At 41.0% G+C, this 22,368-nt stretch overlaps 2 protein-coding genes and 1 pseudogene across 4 annotated transcripts; 2 read left to right on the forward strand and 1 right to left on the reverse strand.

Annotated features, from left to right (window-relative positions):
* Nucleotides 1-523: 523 nt before the first annotated feature.
* On the reverse strand, nucleotides 524-4,838 carry LOC311017115 (keratin, type II cytoskeletal 8-like; annotated as a pseudogene). Its single transcript, XR_014599287.1, has 9 exons — nucleotides 4,182-4,838; nucleotides 3,769-3,977; nucleotides 3,611-3,671; nucleotides 3,236-3,331; nucleotides 2,981-3,145; nucleotides 2,669-2,794; nucleotides 2,144-2,364; nucleotides 1,160-1,206; nucleotides 524-1,041 (listed from the first exon to the last, which is right to left on the reverse strand). The product of XR_014599287.1 is annotated as a keratin, type II cytoskeletal 8-like (transcript).
* Nucleotides 4,839-5,123: 285 nt separating this feature from the next.
* LOC311017116 (deoxyribonuclease-1-like) lies at nucleotides 5,124-8,395 on the forward strand. Of its 2 annotated transcripts, XM_084015279.1 has the most exons (10): nucleotides 5,124-5,246; nucleotides 5,366-5,448; nucleotides 5,661-5,749; nucleotides 5,843-5,929; nucleotides 6,017-6,129; nucleotides 6,403-6,515; nucleotides 6,715-6,872; nucleotides 6,980-7,076; nucleotides 7,159-7,291; nucleotides 8,181-8,395. In XM_084015279.1, the coding sequence occupies exons 2-10, from the start codon at nucleotides 5,368-5,370 to the stop codon at nucleotides 8,309-8,311; spliced, it is 1,002 nt and encodes a 333-aa protein (XP_083871405.1). In that variant the 5' UTR covers nucleotides 5,124-5,246; nucleotides 5,366-5,367; the 3' UTR covers nucleotides 8,312-8,395. The 2 variants fall into 2 exon arrangements, with proteins under 2 accessions (XP_083871405.1, XP_083871406.1); XM_084015280.1 differs by lacking the exon at nucleotides 5,124-5,246 and having other exon boundaries at nucleotides 5,268-5,448.
* An 874-nt stretch (nucleotides 8,396-9,269) lies between these two features.
* On the forward strand, nucleotides 9,270-15,916 carry abtb1 (ankyrin repeat and BTB (POZ) domain containing 1). Its single transcript, XM_084014601.1, has 12 exons — nucleotides 9,270-9,529; nucleotides 11,340-11,402; nucleotides 11,493-11,548; nucleotides 11,837-11,981; nucleotides 12,112-12,271; nucleotides 12,389-12,434; nucleotides 12,604-12,720; nucleotides 12,887-12,999; nucleotides 13,090-13,188; nucleotides 13,290-13,457; nucleotides 14,086-14,286; nucleotides 14,679-15,916. Exons 1-12 carry the CDS (start codon nucleotides 9,474-9,476, stop codon nucleotides 14,883-14,885), a joined length of 1,431 nt encoding a protein of 476 aa, XP_083870727.1. The 5' UTR covers nucleotides 9,270-9,473; the 3' UTR covers nucleotides 14,886-15,916.
* The last annotated feature ends 6,452 nt before the right edge of the window (nucleotides 15,917-22,368 follow it).

Genomic DNA, 22,368 nt, shown 5'->3' on the forward strand with positions numbered 1-22,368 from the left:
GCAGGAAATAAAGTGCGGATTAGAAATCCCTGCGCGTTGCTTTACAGGCAACAGGAAGTTAACGGTTACTTCAATATTTTTCAATTTAAAAGTTAATTTTGCAAATTAAGTGCCCGTTTTGTCGCGGTATCACTACGTTTTGCGTGAAACCGCTCGGAGAACTACATCTCCCGTCTGGCGCAAAGTACGTCACCAACATGTCCGTTACTTTAGCTTGCTAGCTAGCTAGCTAGCTAAGTTAGCTACGTTCCTTACCTGATGCGTTTTATCCAGCAACCCTTTTTTTTCTCAGCCGGAAGTGCGAGTACATCACGGTCTTTTTTTAAAATATGGATTTTACAATTTAGCAATGATATAAATACAATACATATTAATTAAAAAAATTATAGAAAACTAAAGAGAGGATTTTAAGGCATTATAAATGGATATCGTTCTGATGGCTTTCTGGGTTTGAAAATACGACTTCATTATGATTTTCAATTATTGGATGTTCCGACTTTCTTCTGGTCCAATTGGAAGTATGAATATAAAATATGCCAAATAATATAAGCATTTTTTAAATTAAATTATGATTTCTGTCAATGTTACTTTACAATAATAAAAAAACAACAGTATTTCTTATTTGTAAATGTAGCCTAGTTCCCCACAGCACGCCACTTCCACACACTCAATTGCATTAAAACTAAAGTAAGGAATAAAGTAAGGTCATTTTCTCATAGACTTATATTCAATCAGACTTATTTTTGCAACCAGAGGAGTCACCCCCTGATGGCCAGCAGAGAGACCGCAAGTTTAAGAGTACAACTTTATTGTAAACACAGGAAAGTATAATTAAAGTGAGAAAAATAAAAAAAATAAAACACATGTGGGTCATTTGTGCAGTTGGTTCATTGTAGGCTACAAAGACATTTCTGGAAAGGTTGGAGTTAAATGGCCACAGATATCCAGCAGGCTATTGTGTGCATGTTCTGTCATGGGTCTCCAAGGTCTTGATGAAAACTGCATTTGGTTTACGCAGCAGCTGGTTCTTAACTTGGCTGGCTGTAATGGAAATGATAGTAGAAATATCACAAACAAACACACACACAATGCAGGCTAACAAGGCTAATATCACTGGTAGAATAAATAGTATTCAGTCTTCAGTTCAAGAGGTACTTACCTTTGGTGGACACTGTTTGAATGTTGACAATAGAGTCCTGTCCAAGTCTGTTAGTGAGAAGGCAGGAAATACATATAAAATACACAACTCTGTAAGCATCGATGTACTGGCAAAATAAAATGTTATTAACGATGAAACAACATAAAAGTCTGTTTGCGGGGTGAGTTGTTTTTTTTTATCTAGAGAGACAGGAAATGTGGGGAAAAGATAGTAGATGAATAACATGCAGCAAAAGGTCTGGGAATCGAACCAGGGAATCCCTGCTCAGGGTATCTGCTCCCTATCATAGACAGTATAGAATATGTAGTCATCGTGATGTCACCCATTGGTTTGTGGACTACGGATTTGAAGCCTCAAATTCAGCATTTTGGCTGATGCCATCTTGGAATTTTTGCAACCAATCCCTAGAAGTGACCATATTTAGACTGCAGAGGAGCAACGGGTGGATCTGACGAACACAAGCGGCAGAGCAGCAACCTTACTGGATCTGGATTCATCTGGCTTTTGGTGTGAACAAAGTCAGCTTCATAATTCAAGGTCAACTTTACAAGCTTAGTGTTAAAGTAATGGTAGTAGCTAATTGCATTGGAATATGTAGTGACGCTGCGGTAGCAACGTTCAATCACAATGTAGCCCTATCTTGCTTTAGGGTCTATGTGACTCTAAATGGACCATCATTTACTAAATAAACATCATGCAGTATTGAAGAAGATTTGAAACGTGAGATTGAGACCATACATTCATGTTTTCAATGTTTACTGAGATAATAAATCAAGTTAGGGCGAGTGTTGTCTTTATTATTTGCTTTGTTTTGTGTATAAATGTTTTGGACCGATTTCATCTGTCAGGAATGCGATGCTGTGACCTCAAACTGACGATTAAAACAAAATAACTTCCCCCCTTAAAAGCCTAAATTATCTTTCAACCAGTGAGTTATTATGCCATGACAACTTGACCCTGTTGAGATGTACCAGTGCAACTCACCTTTCCTCCTCTCCCTCCAGCAATTTTCTGTAGGTGGAGATCTCTATGTCCAGGGCCAGCTTGACATTCATGAGTTCCTGGTACTCTTTGACCTGCAGAGCCATGTCCTGCTTGGCCCTCTGCAAAGCCAGCTCCAGGTCTCTGATGCGAGCCTTGGCATCCTGCATGACCTCCTCCCCATGTTGCTCCGCTTCGACTACGTGGTTCTCAAAGTTGGTACACTGAAAACAGTGCAGGGATAGATGGTGTAAACATTCAATAAGATCTGAGCGTGTCTTCTTTCAAACAGAAGGTTGGATATTGAGAATGTGTCATGTCATGTAACTCTGTGAACAGCAATAAAGTCTGTTGTTGTTAATGTGTTTAATTGTTGCCTTTATTCCATATAATATATTTTAATGTACTTATTCACACCAGCAGAACCTAAGGCTCAAAGCTTGCATTGTCTGGCACATTTTAAGACCACACAACAAGTCCAGTTGCCTTTCATTTTCAACATAGGTACAGGTATGCTGTAAACCTCACCTGTGCCTTTACAGCCTGGATCTCATTCTGCAGGCGGCTGATCATCCTGTTGAGTTCAGATATTTCCCCCTTGGTACTACGCAGCTCATTGCCATGCTGGTCTGCCTCGGCAGTCATCTGGTCAAACTGGTGCCGGCAGAGACCAAAACCAGGAACAAAAGGTGGGAGATCAGGAATCATCAGGTTTCACAAGGGCGTCAAAGACTCAGGGTAGTCTCGTAGATTTATGAGCTTTAGTTACAGAGGAACTTGTTTCACTACAAATTCTATACCGACATGTAGTTATTAATGATTCAAATCGTAATTCTTTACCTTGCTCTTGTGCCAGCTTTCAGCTTCTTCGCGGCTGCGAGCAGCAATGTCCTCATACTGAGCCTTCACCTCAGACACGATCTGATCCATGTCCAGGCCTCGGGCGTTGTCCATCTGCACCACCACAGAGGTCTCCTTCAGGCTCTCTCGCAGCTCACGCAGCTCCTTTTTTTAGAAAACAACACAGCAATCATAAGAAGACCCGGCAAGAAGTACATATTTTCTTACAATTATTTACAGCGAATGGTTGTGTACCTGGTCATACAGAGCCTTGAGGAAGCTTAATTCATCATCGACATCAGACACCATGTCTACCAGTTCCATCTTGGACATATAGCCTGCGTCCACATCCTGCAGCAAGCAGTAAAAAATCAAAACAATTATTTTCTCAAAACTTAACCTTTTGAATGTCACAGACATGTTTACATTCTACATTAATCCCTTTAAAATGTGAGGCCAAGATTGTTTCGTTATGACCGTGCTAACAGAAAATAATGTTTTGTAGCCCAACAAGGAAAATTATTAGAGAGAAAATGCTTAGTAAATCATGATGAGTTTATAGAAAAGAGCTTGAGTTGTTTTTCTTTAAAGATACACGCTCATAGCCATTATGACAGCAGCACACCGTACCTTTTTGAGAAAGACAAACTCATTCTCTGCATCATTCCTCTTGTTGATCTCCTTCTCGTACCTGAAACAGCCCACAAATATGATTTACTCTTGCAGATATGACTTCTTTACTTAGTAACCACCCCCATTCTAGCTCACAGACATGACCACTTTCTTACTTTGTCTTGTAGTCCTCCACGTTTTTGTGCATGCCCATGTTCTCCGTGTCAAGTCTCTGTTTGTCCCTTTTGCTCATCTCCAGCTGCCTTTGCAGGTTGCTAATGTAGGACTTCAGCATGGGTTCAATGTTAGAGGCAGCGGCGGTCTGACCCTGCAGCAGGTTCCACTTGGTTTCCATCATTTTGTTCTGCTGCTCCAGGTATCTTACCTATGGCACGAGGAGGAAGGCCCGACCAAATCAAACAGAATCTCTTTTATCAAGATGAACTAAGCCATTGGCATTTAAATAGTTTTAATAGTTCAGTTCGTATTCTAATAATGTATCCAAATGGATTATCAGGGTTATGAAATTAATTCAATCTGACACTCAACATCTACCAGCAAGAGTTTGAAATGTGAAATTTCCTCTTACCTTATCAATGAATGAGGCAAAACGGTTGTTGAGACTCTTAATCTGCTCTTTCTCCTGGTTGCGGACAACTTGGACAATGGGGTCGATGTCTATGTTTATGGGGGTGAGGAGGCTCTGGTTGACGGTCACAGCTGTAATCGAGGCCGCCCGGTTGCCCTCACTTCTGATCTTAGGGATGGAGTAGGATCCCATGGATCGGCTACTGAATCCCCCCGGTGACGTGCGTTGTCCTGGGCGGTTGCTGTGCTTGCTCCTGAAACTCATGGTAGTGTCGTGCGGTGATTTCAGCCGTGGAGAGGATGGAGAGGGTCGGGTGGTGGTTGAGCTGTCTGTGCATCTATTAATCCCTTGGGTCCAACTTTATAGGCATGCTCGGGTGTGACGGGATAGTAAAGTTATGTGGCTCCCCAATGTGGGTAAACCAGTCTGACACATGTCATTTGTTCTCCCACCTACCTCCACCGTGGAGGCTGCATTGTTACGCTGGAATTCAGGGCTGCTCTGCGGCCTCAAGTGTGCTGGATTCGAGTAAAACAAGTATTTTCTCAGTGTAAGCGCTGGGTCTATCCGAGGTTAAAAAAAGAGAGTTGTGAGCCTCTACTCTACTGGGAAAAAGGCATCCCCACATTCCCACTTTAGTTTACTTACTTAAATGGTCCTCATTTACTCACTTCCTGGGTGCCTAGGAGCTCATGATTGTAACATTTGATCCAATAGACAGTTGAGCTGTTTGACTCCAGATGACACCAAATACATAAAAAAAATACATTTATTAGCATTTGACTCTGGGGAATCTAATATACACTTTACAGATTAACACACACATGATAGTTCATTTTATGCCATACGCCACGGTTGGTGGTACCTGGTCATAAACAAAAGAACTGGGCTGTCCTCTTGGTGTCAAACAATCTCTGCTGCAATTCTTTTTTTCAAACTCTCCCTTGATTACCCAATCATAGCCTTCCTTTAAATAAACACCTACTGTGAAAATAAGTCTCCCATGCAACCGGGTGTCAGTTTATTCTGGAGGATTGTCAAGGCTGACGACACCGTCCCATCAAGGTTAGTAATGCTTGGGGAGACTGTGTCAGTGTGTGTGTGGGATTAAAATCGACAAAGAAGATTTTTTATAAATGTATTTGACACAAATTGAATTGTCTCATTGAGTCTTCTCTTGTTAGGTATGAAGATTGCCTCGTTCAATGCAGACAGGTTCGGACTCACCAAAGTCTCAGACGCAGATGTCCTGTCAACACTCGTCAAGGTAAAACACAGCTCACATTACACTGTAACAGATCAGGGACAAGAGCTTTTTTGGAAATGCATAGTGTTGTGTGGCTTGTCATTTTTTTTAGAAATTGGTAGTGTTGAATATCAAGAGTAGATAACAATTCTTAAATCATACCATTGTTATTAACTGTTTTATTGATGTTCACATAAAACGAGAGTCCTCTTTTGTCTTTTTGTCTGTGGTAGATTGCGTCCCGATACGACATCATAGTGATCCTGGAGGTGGTGGATGTCAGCGGAGCTTCGGTTAAACTGTTCTTAGAGGAACTGCACAAGTGCGTTTGTATCTTTTTCCATTTCTAAATGAAGCAAAGCTTTTTAATGTGTTTTTTTTTTATTACTATTTGTGCCTTTTGCTGTCCTGTCAGAGTCAACAAAACCCATCACTACGCTCTGCAGCTCAGCAGCCGCCTGGGGAGAAACAGATACAAGGAACAGTTTTTGTTTCTGTACAGGTAAGATCACGTCGCCAGGCTGGAACACTTTTGTAACGCAACCGTCACACGGCTGCACTAAAACTCAATTTTTCGTCCCACTGGAAGAGATGATGTTGTCGACCTGATCGACTTCTATCAATATGAAGACAACCAGGTGGACAACGTTGATGCTTTTGCAAGGGAGCCGTACATTCTCCACTTCAAACCGCGCAACACAGGTCAGTAGTTATCACATAACAAGATATCAGATATCAGTGTTTAAGAGCACGGTTGCTGTGTGTCTTAGTCACGTCTATATATGGACATGTTTGTTTTTTCAAGATGAATGAGACGGATTCAGTTTGACGTCAAATGCGCAGAGGGCAGGTTCATCAAGTTATATCAGTCGGCGTCGGCCATGTGCATCCACACATGATGTCAGATGTGTCGTGATCGGGCATGTTATCGGAGAGATTAGTGTTTGCGACTTACGGGAGTGTTTGTGGTTGCAGTGCTGAAGGATATAGTGCTGATCCCGGTCCACACCAAACCATGGGACTCGGAGAAAGAGCTGGATGAGCTGTACGAGGTCGTCCTGCTGGTCAAAGACAAATGGAAAACTGACGTGAGTTGCATCATCTTGTTGTACTTTGGCGTCACAGAAGTATAATTGCACTCTGTTTCTTATTTTATACCCTCACAGCAGAAGAATCGCACCAATTATGTGGCCTGTAAATGATCTTTGAATAACATGGCTCTTTTGTTGGGAAGTCTCTGTATCACAATAGAGGATAAAAGAGCTTTTCATCTCTGATGTCCTCTAGAACATAATGATCCTGGGGGATTTCAATGCAGATGGTGCATACGTCACCCGCAAGGAGATGAAGAAGATTCGTATTCGCAGTGACAAGAATTTCCACTGGCTGATCGGTGATGACGTGGACACCACGGCAAAAACATCAACTGATCACACCTACGACCGGCATGTTTGAGTTTATTAACTTCATACATGCAATCCCAGAGGAGGTGTAAGAAACTGTACACATGGGCGTTATATATGAATTAATGGAATTCATATATATACCACAGAATTGTTGTGTATGGAGAAGATATGCTGGCAGCCATTGTGCCAAACTCAGCCAAGACATTCAACTTCCACAAGGAGTTCGCTATGACAGAAGAACAGGTGAGTTGTCCCTCATCATCTCAGTACTTCTGAGTTTTGTCGCAACAACCTTCCTCGCTGAGTTTTGTGCGTCCCCCTGCAGGCCCTGAGAGTGAGCGACCACTACCCCGTTGAGGTGGAGTTACTCGGAGTTCCACCTTTCTGGATGACAACGGGTCAGCGAAGATGTGACATCGTTGAAGCCCAGCGAGCGTCGGGTAACGGAGATGTCCCAGGTACTGAAACAGTAATTCACTGACAGACGAGTGAAGTATTTGGGACAGGAGCTGACCTACTTATACTTCTTTTAACATTTATAGTGCATTGTGAATGTAATGACTGGGAATGCTTGGAATTTTCCTGCTCAACATAAAAGGTTTTGCTTATGGAAAAAACTTTGAACTTGTGACAATGCAAGTGCGAATGCTCCTTGTTGTCTTGAAAGCTTATTAAAAGACCAAAAACAACAACAAATTGATCCAAGTATTGCATGCGTGTCCAAACCCTTGTCCAGCTTATTCCTTTGAGGCAAAGACTTCTGTTCTGCACTGCAAATTCAAAACCACCTTAAGTACAAGGTCAAAATTGAGTCAAGACCACAATCCGACTGTTTTGCATCTATTTACCGTGTAAAAATCATTAGGACATAAACAACTGCATATAACATGGCAAGAACAAGAAAACTGAGGTGAAAGCTTATTTCCTGGAACTGAAAAATTAAAATCCATTTTGATGCGCCAACATCTTAGTCATTTAGTTTGGTTCACCACATGACTAAGGACTGTGGCTAAATCTAATCATGATGCATTTTTAAAACTTGGCTCACACAAGAAATCCTGCTAGATGTGGTTAAAAAAGACAAGAACGGCAAAGAAGCAGAAGCAGGAAATAATTTGTTTGTGAACACTGAGTTACCCCTGTGCCTTTTAGATTGTCAAAACATGCAGTCTATATATTTGATCAGGTTTAATGTTGTCTCTGACAATGCCATATTTACTTCACTACTCCATGCCTTGTACTCATTGTGTGTGTGTGTGTGTGTGTGTGTGTGTGTGTGTGTGTGTGTGTGTGTGTGTGTGTGTGTGTGTGTGTGTGTGCACGTGTGTGTTTGTTTTCTACTCACAGAGAGTCTGCAGGCTGACGTGTTGAAACAGCAGAAGGAAAACCTCCTGCTGGAGCGAGAAAAACTTCAGCTTCAGATCTCCTTGTTAAAACAGATGCTTGCAAAACTCCAACTGAAAAAATCCCTTGTATGAGAGCTCAAACATGACTGTTTTTAATTTCATCATCATTTTTGGAATTTTTAATTTGCAGGAATAATTAAATGAGTGTTTCATACACGGGTGTGGCCCTTTGATTGTTATTTTGCGCTTATGTGATGTGACTTTGGCTCGTATACGCTGTCCCTTCTTAGTCAACAAAGATATCTTTAGTCATTTTTAAAAGTTTTTTTACATGCTGACTTATGTATGCTGTATACTTATGTACAAATAACATTCCCTTATGGTGAACGTAGCATGCACTCACTCCTCCGGTTGTGTGCAGCCATGCGCGTTTTTAAGCAATTTTTATCTTGTTTGCTTAGTAGAAATTCAACGATTGTTAACATTTGGCAAATAATTTAGTGGTCATGTATGAAAATGTGTTGATTTATCTTACGCATGATGTTTTCACCTGATAAATCATGACACACTGCTCTCTCTCATACATGCAACAAGTTGCTTTTAGTAATAAAAAAGTATAAATAATGATATCTCCAAGTAGTACATGATATCTTATCAAAACCAAATGCTGCAGCATAGCCCCGGACATTTTGTTCTTTTTTCCTTTCTTTTTGTGGTGTGAATCTGTAAACTTTAAAGAGAATAAAACAAAGTCAGATAGCAAAAGAAAATACGCCATTTCTGACGCAGTGTTTTTAGAGTAAACAAACGATGCAACGCACTGACCTGTGCTGCATTCAAGGGACCTGCGTGAGCTCCGATCTTTGGAAGTTCTATGGCCTTTAACACGAGCTGCCAGTCATGCCTGTGAATAGAAATGGCAACGAAATATTACTCGTTATGAAATATGTTTTTAATCGGTTGGTGTTAGGTGATGTGAATAAAAAAATACAGCGGTATGCTAACGTTTTTTGTTTAGGGAGAATAATAAACGTGTGCTGTCTTGCGTCGCCAATTGTCCATTATTCCGTGAAGTACACAGTCAATCACGTGACCGCCGGAGCACGTAGAGCACCAAAACACAGACGAACCCGAGCAGTTTGACAACAACCGCGCAAGAAAAGTGACAGCCAGCCGAATTCCTCAGCGCCGAGCGAGCAAACTGCGAAAGCTACACCGAACCATCGTCCGCTCACCTGTCCGGTAGACAGGCCGCCTCGATGCATCACAGAGGACCGAAAACGCCGCGGGGATCATGGACGTGTTCGACTTGTTTAGTAGTTGCAGAAAGGGCGACATTTGTAGAGTCAGGTACGGTTAAACCAACGACTCGGCGGACGGCTTGACTCGGTTGTCTGTGTGTTTGTGTGCGGCTGCTCTTCTTGTTATTTACAGATTAACATAATTTAGTTCATCTATGTGTGCGGCTTTTTCTCGACAAGGCAGCAGCTAAACCCCAGTATGCTAACTGAGGATGGGGATGTAAACACGGAAGTCGGGTTTGCTAACGTTAGCTCCGATTACCCAGCGGGTAACTTTAGCATTAACGTGTAAACAGCGGCTTTCTAGACGTAACGTAACTTTCTGCCTGTGTTCAGACACACAGGTTCCGCAAATAGAATGAAGGTGGAGACATCACTGGTCACAAACATGATATGGCTTGCACTTGTGAACGCGTTTAATGCCACCTGAAGCTCCGCCCCCTTGTGGACCGTGTAGAGGGGATTACAGCAGGCCAGCTGCTTCAACACCTTCTGTGCACATGTGGGATTTATGTGACAACGTCTTGTCTTGTGCAGACAGTTTGCAACACATCATCATTATCATCATCATCAGGGGCCGACCGATATGTCTTTTTCAGGGCTGATACAGATTACTAATAATCTAGGACACCATTTAAATAGAAGAAAACAGGTGACTATTTACATTTACATTTAGGTCATTTAGCAGACGCTTTTGTCCAAAGCGTCTGCAATGGTCACTAGGAAGGGTGCAAATCTCCTCTGACCCCATCTCGCTTGCATCCCGCTGAACAATTTCACATATAAACCACTCCGATAGATGAATATTAGATGTCTACTTGTAGATGTTTAAATTTGGGTTATTCAGGTTTGAAAATGTATTGTTTAGTAGATGTCTGAGCCTAGACGTTGTTTCAATTCCATGTGCATTTTAATGATGTTTTTAAAATATGTTGTAAATCCAGGCAGCACGCGGCCTAATAAATCATGGTTTGGTTGAGAGTTAAAGCACCGAGACATCTAGTGCTCAGTGGAATGGCTTGATGCAAAAACGCACACTTGTTATACACGGGGGAGCCCTCACTCCTTCAGGTTGACAACCATGATTTATTTGCATCCATGAAACGCCTAAATATTGTAGTGTTATGCCGTCTATACTTATTGTCAACTGCCTTCCGTGCCTATATACATAGACCTGTGCCATGCTTTATTTTGAAAACCACATTAAGTAAATAATGTCTCTGCTAACAGTGTGAGGAGAATTTAACTTCATGTTGTAGCCGTCGGCTATACAGCTTAGCTTTTTGAGTGATGTTTGACATCCTCTGCTTTGGGACAGTTTGGTATGTCCATTTACTAAGGAAGCTGTAGTTAATCAAGACATGTCGGGACACAACCCCCAGTTAAACTGTCCAGCTAAGTCAGCCACAATCTGCAGGGGAAAAAAACGATTTCTCCAGCAATGCAGGATTGCGACACACAGTTAAGAGTCTAAATAAATGTTGAGATATATCTGCAGTACCTCTGAGCCAGATGAGGGAACCTGAATGAATGTTCGTATTGTTTTGATAATTGGAGCCTGCTTATAATATTTATTCTGACATGAAACGGCTGGTGTGCGAAAAGAATGAGATAGCCTACCTAAATGCATTTATTTGGTCTCATTTATAAAGTATTTTTGGTGGGTTATAACATCTTAAAACATCAGTATCTTAATGAATGTACATTTATAGATAAAAACATACTTGGTCGCCATGTTTCTCCTGTCTGATTTACACACATAACACATTTGACGTTTTTTTTGTAGTAAATGGCTTGGTTTATGGCATGTTTTACCCCATTCTATTTATGTAACCACTCATTTCTTTTTTCTCTCCAAGATACCTTGTTGAACAAAGAGACGTGGACCTCAATGTGAGGGATAAATGGGACAGCACCCCTTTGTGAGTACAATTGAACTAGTAATCTACTTCTCTTGCTAACATGGCATTGTTACCCGAACAGCTTAAAATGTGAATGCTCTTGTTCTTCAGGTATTATGCCTGTCTCTGTGGTCATGAGGAGCTGGTCCAGTACCTGTTGGCTAATGGTAAGGCTGTTTGTTTAATAGTGAAAACATAACTAGAAAAGTGCACTCAGTCTGCGACGACCACACAAAGCTACATTTGGCATAAACCAAATTATTATGCAGTTTGCTGCAGCAGAATGTGAGATGAGCCGTGGACAGACACAGAGGTGCACAGTCACTCACTCATAGATGCTCATGCAATCAATTGCATGATTCCCCTGACAGACATGATAATAAGAAAAGCAGTAAAACAACTTTAGTGTGATGTTGAGCATTATAATAGCATGTTTTTGTCTTCTTGACTTTCAGGTGCCAAGTGTGAAGCCAACACGTTTGACGGCGAGAGGTGTATGTATGGCTGTCTGAAGGACTCGGTTCGACGCCTGCTCAAAGATTATAAGTGCATCAGTGTCCACGCCATGCAGCGCGATGATTTTAACTACTTTCTGCACATGTAAGTTCATCTACAGCAGGAGACGGAATGTTTCAGTCGTTTACAGTCAAAACAAACAAGAAAATGAAAAGATAGTGCATAACAACTTTGACAGTTTGTTTGTAAACCTGCATATCTCCATTTGCTTAAGGTTACTGGAGCAGGGTCAACGCAGCGACGTCAAGTTCCTGGTTCATGGGCAAATATTTACGGCCCACCGATGCATTCTCAGTGCACGCTCGGAGTACTTCACCGATATGTTTGAGACCAAATGGAAAGGGAAGACCTTGATCACACTCAAACATCCTTTGGTTGGTAAAAATGTGTATATCTGGTAGATTAATTCTGCGTTGCTGCACGTTTCGGGGTCTGTTATTACTTGGTAGTGTCAGGCATATTGTGTATCTACATCTGTATGTTGATTTCAGATCAATCCTTCAGCTTTTGGAGCCATCCTGCAATATTCATATACAGGTGAGCCACAAATAGTCTCAAATCCTGTGTGTCCTATCGCAATAAAACTATTTGTTTCTTAACTGAATGTCCGTTTTAGTCACTCATACTAGTCTACTGTTAGTCCTGTCATGGGGAGAGAAAAAAAACTTGACTCTTGTCATTCATTTTGTTCTTCTTACTGTTACAGGACGAATGGACATTGACGTAAGCCTCGTGGAGGACTGCAGACGACTTGCTAAACAGTGCAAAATGGAAGTTCTAATAGAGGAGCTGGAGAAAAAATGCAAACAGTTGTATGAATTTGGTAAGGCAATTAAGGTTTTGGTTTACACCACTGTGTGTATTACAGTGTAATACATACAGCTTTTCAAATATTCTCAAAATGCATTTTAACTGTAGTGTCTCGTGAGACTCGACACTTGAGCTTAGAGTGACTCTTTTTCTTTCTTTTTCTTTACTCATACCCAAAGTGTTCAACAAGCCAGGAGTCTGTGTGAAGGTTCTCAGCCTGGAGCCTCACAGATGTCAACTTCAGGAGGAGATGGCTCAGTTAGCAGACTGTGCACTTCCCATTGAACTAAGAGTAAAGACGCCATGGCATGAAAAACACTGTAGCTGCTATTATAATGGTTAACAGGCGCATTTTACACTGTTTTTTTTGTCGATTGCCCAGGTTGGATTTGGTGAGCTTCCCTTTAACAGAGTCGACCGCTTCCCCACGTATCCCGACATCTGCTTCAGAGTCGACGGGTTTAACTTCTTGTGTCATAAGGTACGAACAACAAAAGCATTCACCTGTCACATAACAGGCCGCCGCCCCCTCCCCGTCGCTCAAATAAATACTTATGTTTTTGTGTGTGTGTTTCCCTCCAGGCGTTTTTCTGCGGACGTAGTGATTATTTTAAAGCCTTGCTGGAGGATCACTTCAGTGAGGGAGAACAGTTGCAGTCCCAGCCCGGCACCCCAGTGATTACTTTACACAATATTTCCCATGAAATATTCATCCATGTCATGTACTACATCTACACCGATGACACAGAGGTTAGTGTCGATTATTTCCGTTGGATTTGATAATCAGGGATGCAAACTTTAATAAAAAAAATAATTAAAAAAGAAGAAAAGTTTGCTTACAAGTCGAGCAGCCAAAGAGTCATAAACGATGAAACAGAAGAACCTCCTTTTAAGATAAACCTTTCCTACTGTTAAGTATGAGCCTGGACTTGTGTGCGTGTTGTGTAACTTTATTAAGAGCTTTTTTCCTCTAGTATTTCTCATTAAAACTGTTCTATTTTCATGATTTTAAACTTAAAGTAGGTATAATCAATATTTTAATATTATCAATTGATGAAATTATTTCAGATTTTTAAATATTTCAATAATATATCGGTCGGGAACTAGAGGTTGACCGATAGTGACTTTTAAAAGGCAATAGTTTGTAGCAGGAAAAAGCTTAATTAATCAACCAATTACTTCTGTTGAATGTCCTGTTACGTTATTGAATGTTGCTCTTACGAAGCATGTTCATGCATATTCCCAGGGTAAGGAGGATCCTAAAAGAGTGTGATTTAAATTAATGAGTTGATAGTTATGTTGATGCTGGATTGGTACATTTCCTTTCTCATCATTTTGATCTGACTGGTGACTGAATATTTTTTTCTGTCTTTTCCAGCTAATAACAGAGGTCGTGTTTGACGTGCTGTGCGTGGCCGACATGTATCTCCTGCCGGGGCTGAAGCGTCTTTGTGGGAAGACGCTCGCTAAGACTATATGTGAGGACAACGTTCTGTACATGTGGAAGATGGCAAAGCTCTTCCGTCTCTCTCGGCTGGAGGATCAATGCACAGAGTTCATGGCCAAGATCATTGAGCGGGTGAGTGTCTGTTTCTCTCTTTTGTCTCCTTTTTCTGATTCAGTCACAACAGGAGGAGAATCTCAACGCTGATCGGCTTTTGTGTTGCTTCATTCGCGCCTATTTGTCTTTGCGTTGACTTTGTATGCAATAGTGATGGGCAAAATAATTGCTTCACGCAAGAAAAAATAAGCAGCTTTTCCAAAATGCTGAACTGTTCCTTTATAGTGCTTTCATAAGAAGACACTTCTGAGGCCATTTAATGATACTGTTGTAGTGTCTGGGAGATGCATGAGCTAGACTCCAGTTTTTTGCAAGTTAACACCTGTGAGCTGAGCTTGATGTTCTGGATGTTCTGGTCAAACCCCCCCCCCACAAGAAAAATGAACACTTGTCTAACCTGTCTGTCACAGCTGGTGGAGCAGCCCGAGTTTGCAGACATCATCAAAGAGGACGCTGAGTCAGTGGAAGAGCGGCAAGAGACAGACTCCATCCCCCTGGTGGACGAAATCCGTTACCACATCACCAGCAATGTGAAGACTTACAGCGCAATAGAGGAGGCAAATCAGAAACTGGAGGCCTTGGAGGAACTGCTGTCCAGCATCAATATTTACTGCTGAGGGGTCGGAGGGTTTGAGGTCTTGGAGCTGGATGCTCTGGGAAGAGAAACAGAGGCGCAAACATAGATAAGACAACGTGTGTCTGTCTGAATGTTTTATTTTATTTACAGTATATTGTACAGAATATATATTTTCAAAGACTTTTGTGATGCATATTCAGAGAAAGCTCTTATAAAAGGTGGAGTCAGCGAATCTGGAGAAATGTTGATATTTGAACTCAACAGCCAAAGAAATAATTCCCCCCAGCCCATACTGTGCACCAGCAGGAGCGCCCCCTGCTGCTGATTGACTCAAATAGCCTTGCGTGGCTTGGTCTGAATCACTTTGGCAGCCAGGGATATTTTAATGAACACTTTTTTTTCCACAGTAGTTACTTAGACGATTAGAATCGTTGCACCTTTTAAATGATTCTTTGAGTGAGACAAATATTGTTCATTCTGCAAGAGAGGTTGGGGGGAAATTGTGTAGGATATATTTACACATGCATGGATTTATTTTAGGGTTTATTTGAAGCTGCTAGAATAAAGACTAGCAGGTAATTTAGTGCTTTTAAACTGCACTTGATAACTATGGGTAAAAAAGACTAATTTAAGTTCACTTCATTCATTAAATCCTCATATTAAGTTACAAAGAATATAGTTTTAATATGTATATTATGCGCAGAAGAAGCATGCTACTTTTATTTTGGATTTGATTGGATATGGCAGTCTGAACTTCACCACTCAGATAGTGTGATGCTGACTATTCTTACACTTATTCCTCTTGAACATATTCCCTGTTTTAACCTCAAATGGAAAAACATATTTCCTGCTGCTTTGTATGACAGCAAACCTGTCTTGCCCAGTGTGTGCACGAGGAAATAATGGTAACTAAACTATTTGCATGTAAAATCCACCATGAACGCAGGGGAGGTTTTAAAGATTTGTTTTCAAATTGCTGATATTAATTTCTCAGTCTCACCCTGCTATTATAAAAATGTATGAATTACTGCTATTAGCTTTTGGCAATTAAACATGGTATTGCAAGCATAAGCAGTGTTTTAATTAGCTGTCATGTTTGAAGTGTGGCATTATGGCCTCATGAAATTGAATATGTTTTACCATAATTCATCGTGACATTTTTTTTTGGTGGCAGTCTCTCAGTCCACGAATTTGCTCCAGAAAAAAATCTATTAGATGTGCGCATCTCACAGGAGGATCTGTTATCACTTTGATGATCCTCTGACTTTTCATCTAGCACCTCCAACTTTGATTTATTAGTATCTGCTAAACTAATTACATTAGTTTCAATTACATTAAACTTTTAATGCATGGTTTAAAACACAATATAATGTAGTTAAGTAGATAGAATCACATTGTATGTTTGTTAACGTACAATATCTGTTTTCCTGACATATTTTATTTGACATATTTTGTAAATTTAAGTCAAATATGCTGATAATGTGCGTCTCTCTGTATTTGAGTTAATGTCGACGTAATTGCCTCCACATGGCTCTCAACATGGCGACTGTTGAGCCTGTGGCTAGCAGCTAATAGTGGGAACAGTGTAAACAACAGTGGGCAGCCGCTGCTAGCTACCCAGCTTCCGCTAGCTACCCGGAGCAGCAAGTTACCTGGGTCTGTACTTTGTGTTATTAATGAAGTATGTCAAAAACGTACACAACTTGACAAGTTGACACGGCAACCTTGCGCTGCTCCTGTTAATTCGTTGACTCAAGGGAAGCGAAGGAAAGGTACCATTTACTAGCGTTAGCATGCCATTAGCCGATGTGTCTAGAAGCCCCGCCCCCACCGAGCCCTTTCGCTCTTCATTCAGTCCATTACTGAAGGTGTCATGTGCAGTGCACAATCAGACATATACCTTTTGGTCCCCAGCGATTTACTCCCCACAAGTAGGCCAGATATAAGAAGAACAGACGGGAGTCCATGCTTTAGACGTTAGCTAGCTCAGTCATGTGAGTGTGACGTCACAGCCCCCGTGTACCAGACGTGAGAAGGGCACAAGGATGTCAACTTGGAGGGAGTTTTATCTTGTTCCTGCAGGAGACAAACATCATATTAATAGCCTTTAGGTCTCTTTTCTGCACTTCTGCTCCATCAGCAAAGCAAAGCAACAGTCTTTCGTTTTCATCTCAAAATACATACAATGCCTTTGAGCACATATTTCTAAAAACAAAAGCCTTTTATAATTAACAGGAAAACACTTAGTTTATACTAAATAATGGTAAGAATTAAATTATAAAAAAAAAAACATACGAGAGGGAAAACATTGACACCTAGTGGGCAGAATAAAATGGTGCATGGAGTTGAGAAACTAACAGAAACAACAAATATACAGTATAACACGTTAAAACATATTCATGGCCTTCTGCTCTCTTATATGAACGCCTGCTCCTTAACACGCAAAATAACATTTTTATTTACTCCAGGAAATGTAGAAATGAAGTTTGCGGAGAACGTCAATTAAACTAACTAATTAAACTATATAACCAAAGGTTACAACATAAACGGCTCTATTTTCAAAGAAAATAACATCATAACACAGCTGCATTTTCCTCACAAAACTTACCATCAGCGCGGTTAGGTCATTTCCACAGGAAAAGTAAGTAAATAATAACTAAATAATTAAATACTTAGTAAATTAACTACACAAATAGGAAATAATAATGGTTAATAAAGTGCATGTTTAACTTTATTACACGAGCATGTTAGGAATCTGCATTTAGCTCAAATGCAGCCTCATAGAGCTGCATTAGACTCCTCATGCTTTTTCATGAGCAGTATTAATAATAACTAAAAAGGGTCTTAACAAGTTGTGAGTGTGTTTTCAGTAGAATACTAAGGTTTTACAATATTCACCCAGAGTGGAATAAAATTGTTTAATTTAGATAAATAAAATATCATTCACAGTTGTGTGCCTCAGACTGATTACAACCATGCATGTACATTTTTAAGATCAAGTTCAAGAAGGCGCCTCAAGGTGGTGCCATTCCTCAGCTTATCATCCCAGAGGTCGCAGGCGGGTTGCCTCAGAAACATGCCTGTTCATGCATTCATCACCCACATCTCTTTGTGCATGGGGACATTTTCTGAATGGATCTGTTCGACATTCGTCACACGTCCACAAAGGTGTGGAGAAGGGCAGTAAATAGTGAGGAGCAGTAACATGTTAGCAGTGATTTAAATGTGCCTACGTGTGTGTCCGTGTACTGACCCTGGACTGACCCTGTAGTTTCTAACTGGCGTCGCCGTTGGCTCCATCACTCTCGTTGCAAAGAGTCTTGGAGGTGAAGACAAAAAGCTGTGCGTCACCTTAATGGAGCCCTGAGGTTTAGAACAGTGGGTAAGCTCAAAGCCCCAACAGGGAGTGCAGTGTGAAGCAGAGCTGCTGTAAAAATACATTAAAGTGCAGTTCAACTGAAAACACTAAGGCCATCCATTAACAAAACCGTTGGCTTCCAGCCTGGCCTCTTGAAGGATAACATGTTTGAAAAGACAAGAATAAACAACACAATTAGTTATTACCCAAGCAAGCTTCCATTGCAAATGTTTAATGGCTGTTGCTAAGCAACTCGGTGTGGTTTTGGTCCTGGGTGGGAATGTCCAGTTTATTGGGTTTTCAGATGGACATCACACTGCTGGGACAACTGGATTTATGCAGTGTAAATGGAAAGACTTATATTTCTCGTCACTCCATTCATATCCATGGAGACTGTGTTTACAAGTCAATCCAGCGTCTCTGCGATAGCTGCTTGGTGCCTCAGTCTGTTCCCATTCAATGTCTGTACGCCTCTTCACTGGCCTCAAGTCAGAGTGGGACACTGTGAAGGCTGAAAACTGTGAGTCTGGATTCAAGACTGTAAAATGTCAGCTTTTTAGCCTCATTAGTAGCCTGGACAAACAGCTATTTATAGATTTTCTTTTAAACTCTAGCGCCACCAGCAGGTTTAAATAATTGGCTTTTACTGAAATGTTTCTTCAACAATTCTACAGATTGCCATGAATATGGCTTAATTATTCAGGATACCCAGAGGATGAACCTGAGTGACTTTGATTAACCCCTGACTTCCCTCTAGTGCAGGTACTCAACTGGATTTCAGTTAATGAGCAAATATTAGTAATATGTATCCTATAAATGATTAAACATGAACGGCTTGACTAATCGTAAGCTTTACTAATCTTTCCTTGAAATTCAAATGAACTGACTTAAGAACTTATTCACTTAAATAACCTGGCACGCATATTAACACGAGGCTTATATCTAAATATATCTAAATCAGATGTTCTTATTCACATTAAAAGAGCATAATACGTGATTGGGGGCATTTCAGTTGCCTCTCATCAGCTCTGAACATGGCAACGCTCGTAGCTGACTGTGCTAACAACGCTAACAGCGTTATCACTACAGACTAAAACAAAAGCGCTGACAGAGCTAACGGTGTTTGATCAGATTATCCTTTATTTCTTGAATAATTCACAATTGAAGCCCTATAATAACCAAACTATAATGTGACTTATCCAATGTATCTTTATGCTTATCTATATGTTGATGTCAAACATGCTTTTCAAATAGCTTGCGACACACTGGAATTCAAGCAGTTTGAATACCCTCAAGTTGCAGGGGTTCACGTTGTATGATGAGCTTGTGCCGTGTTGAGCTCCTTCTCCGAGCTTGCATGTGACAACATACGGGTACTTGGGAAACTCCCAAACCAGTTATTTTAGATCAACCCAAAATAAAATGTTACCTGGATGCTGACGCAACTCATCCATATGTGACTGGAAGCAGGTCAAACCGTGAATGCTCAGGTCACCTTTTTAACTTATCTTTGTCCTCCATTTTCCTTGAATCAAGCTAGCCATATTCTTAAATGTATTTCGTTTCATTGCAACTATCAAGGCTGTGTGCCGTCCTCGAGTCCAAGATAAATTTCCCTCACGGGACATAGGGGATATATTGTAGTGTATTGTAACTTACACAGTATGTGTGAATTTTTTGTCCATCTGAGTTATGATTCATTTGTTTCAAGTTAAATCTGTATAAAACATTTTTGCTCGGATGATTTCAATATTTTTGCAGACAAAAAAAAAAAAAAAAAATAGAAAAAATCTCTTGGCTTGTACCACTGCATGAGACAATGAAACAGTGTGATATTAGTCACATTACAGGAATCTGTAAGGGCAGGTACCTACAAGTTAAATGTGGGAACAGCACAAATATGTCTCTTTATCCTCCTAACAACAATGTTTTTTTAATCAGTAGACACTGCTCTGTAATAAATACATTTGTATACATACTTTTTTCAATGTTGTTAGAACGTTTGACTTAAGGTGCTGTGTGGATGAGGACACGTGGAGAACACACAGTGCTGTGTCACTCTACCATCTGTCTGACTGTCTTTGAAGCCGATCCCAGCTGTCATTGGGCGAAGGCAGGGTGCACCCTGGACAGGAAGCCAGTCCATCGCAGGGCCGACATGTAGAGACAGACAACCATTCACTCTCACATTCACACCTACGGGCAATTAAGAGTCATCAATGAACCTATCCCCATCCTGCATGTCTTTGGACTGTGGGAGGAAGCCTGAGAACCTGGAGAGAACCCACGCTTACACGGGGAGAACATGCAAACTCCACACAGAAGGAACCTGGGGCCACCGTGCAGCCCACGTAAAAGTAGCAATAAAACAGTGTAGATACTCCATAACATTAAGATACTCCATAAGATTTTATATTAATTGTACATAAATACTATTTAATTATATTACAGTTAAATTAGCCTTTTAATATTGTAGTTGGTGGATTCATTTCATAACAACAGCTGTCTATGACTGTAGAAAAGTCATGAAAAAAAAGCTCTAACGGAGTATTTTATTACATTTGAGGGAAGGAGGATCTACAATCTCTTGTGCTGTTTTGCAACCATGACGTCTAAAATCAAGTTTAACTACGACGTCTGTCTGAAAGGCATTGTGTTGCTGTGACGGACAGACGAACCTGCACCGCTGCGACCTTGTCCCACAGTATTGATACGTACTCCCAGGCGACCGAAGACATAACTCGCTGCTGCTGTCACTGCCAATATCCTAATTTGCTATTAGTTAGGGATTACCGCCAGAGAGAGAGAGAGAGAGAGAGAGAGAGAGAGAGAGAGAGAGAGAGAGAGAGAGAGAGAGTGGTAAGCCCATTAGCCAGAGCCTGACCTGAAAAGCTCGGTCTCTTCCCTCACTCCATCTTATACTCCACTTTCACATTGTCATGTATAAAAAAAAACCCCACAACGCTTGACAACAAAAGCAGCATGTATGCAGTATTTTTTGGCTGCGTACTGTAGTTTCAGTCTGAGTTTGGCGCCGCCAAAAGCCTGCGTGTACATTTCCATTGACAGACTTACAGACTTAAGGCTCGTGTTGTGTAGCCCCAGCCGTTCATTATGTAAGAAATGGCACGGCAAAGGCTACGCACACACGAAATTGAACGAAAGGTTCCCACCAAGAAGATCCCTTTATAGGATTGTCTTGCAATGAGAGAGCCGGTCACTCTCCCCCGCATTCCCACCGACATGTCGTGCACTCACTGGGCTGAGGATGCCTGTGAAGTTTTAAGCGGGGGGCCTATCGACCTGAAATTCTGATTATGTCAACGCCTTTGCGTGGGGGCTCCTCTTGGAAGTGTGTGACAGTCAGATGCTTGCATTTAACATAGCCACGGTAATGTGGGATTAAGCCTGACATGCTCACTGGAAGCATTAGCAGCCAGGACTCAGACAAGCAGGCGAGCAGTGGTCTTATTAGTCTATCTCTGTCTAAGATGGGTAAACATTGCGCTTGAAAATAACAGGCGCCACCAGGGCTTTTTCTGTTCTTGTGTTTGTAGTTTTCCAACATGTTGGCTTTATAGCCTTCATGGTGTGTGTATCTTGTTTGCTTGTTGCCGTACAGAGCATTGTAATGCTCCACTTAAGGTGAGTCACAAGGTTGTCAGTAGAGAACACGGCCAACTCTGCAGATAGATACAAACAGCGTCTGCATGTGAGGCAGGATTACACGGTTACCATGTGACTGGTCTGCCCTTAGACAGACCTCTAACAAAAGACAGGCTAAATCCATCTGGGACAACAGCCTCCGATCGCCAACTCCTCAAATGTAAACAATCAGGGCGGATTCACGGATCTGGGAATAGAATGCATAGAACCGGCTGCGAGGGTGACCTTGAAATTTAACGTTTTTACACGCAAGACAAAAAAGTTGACATTGTAGTCTTATTTTGATTACACAGCATTAATCACTGAAAGGAGTTATCATATCAGATATTTAGGCTTGTTCTTGTATGAGTAAGTTACTGACAATTCAAATCAAATTCGAAATTGTTCAGCAATCAGCTAACTAGCAGTTTGAATTTTCTATATATTCAAATTTCATTTAATTTTCATTGGACTGCAACTTTTACTTACTAATAATAACTCAGGTTCAAACAAGATTTAA

This window comes from Eutrigla gurnardus, assembly GCF_963514095.1.
Source record: "Eutrigla gurnardus genome assembly, chromosome: 8".
In the NCBI taxonomy this organism is placed as follows: Eukaryota; Metazoa; Chordata; class Actinopteri; order Perciformes; family Triglidae; genus Eutrigla; species Eutrigla gurnardus.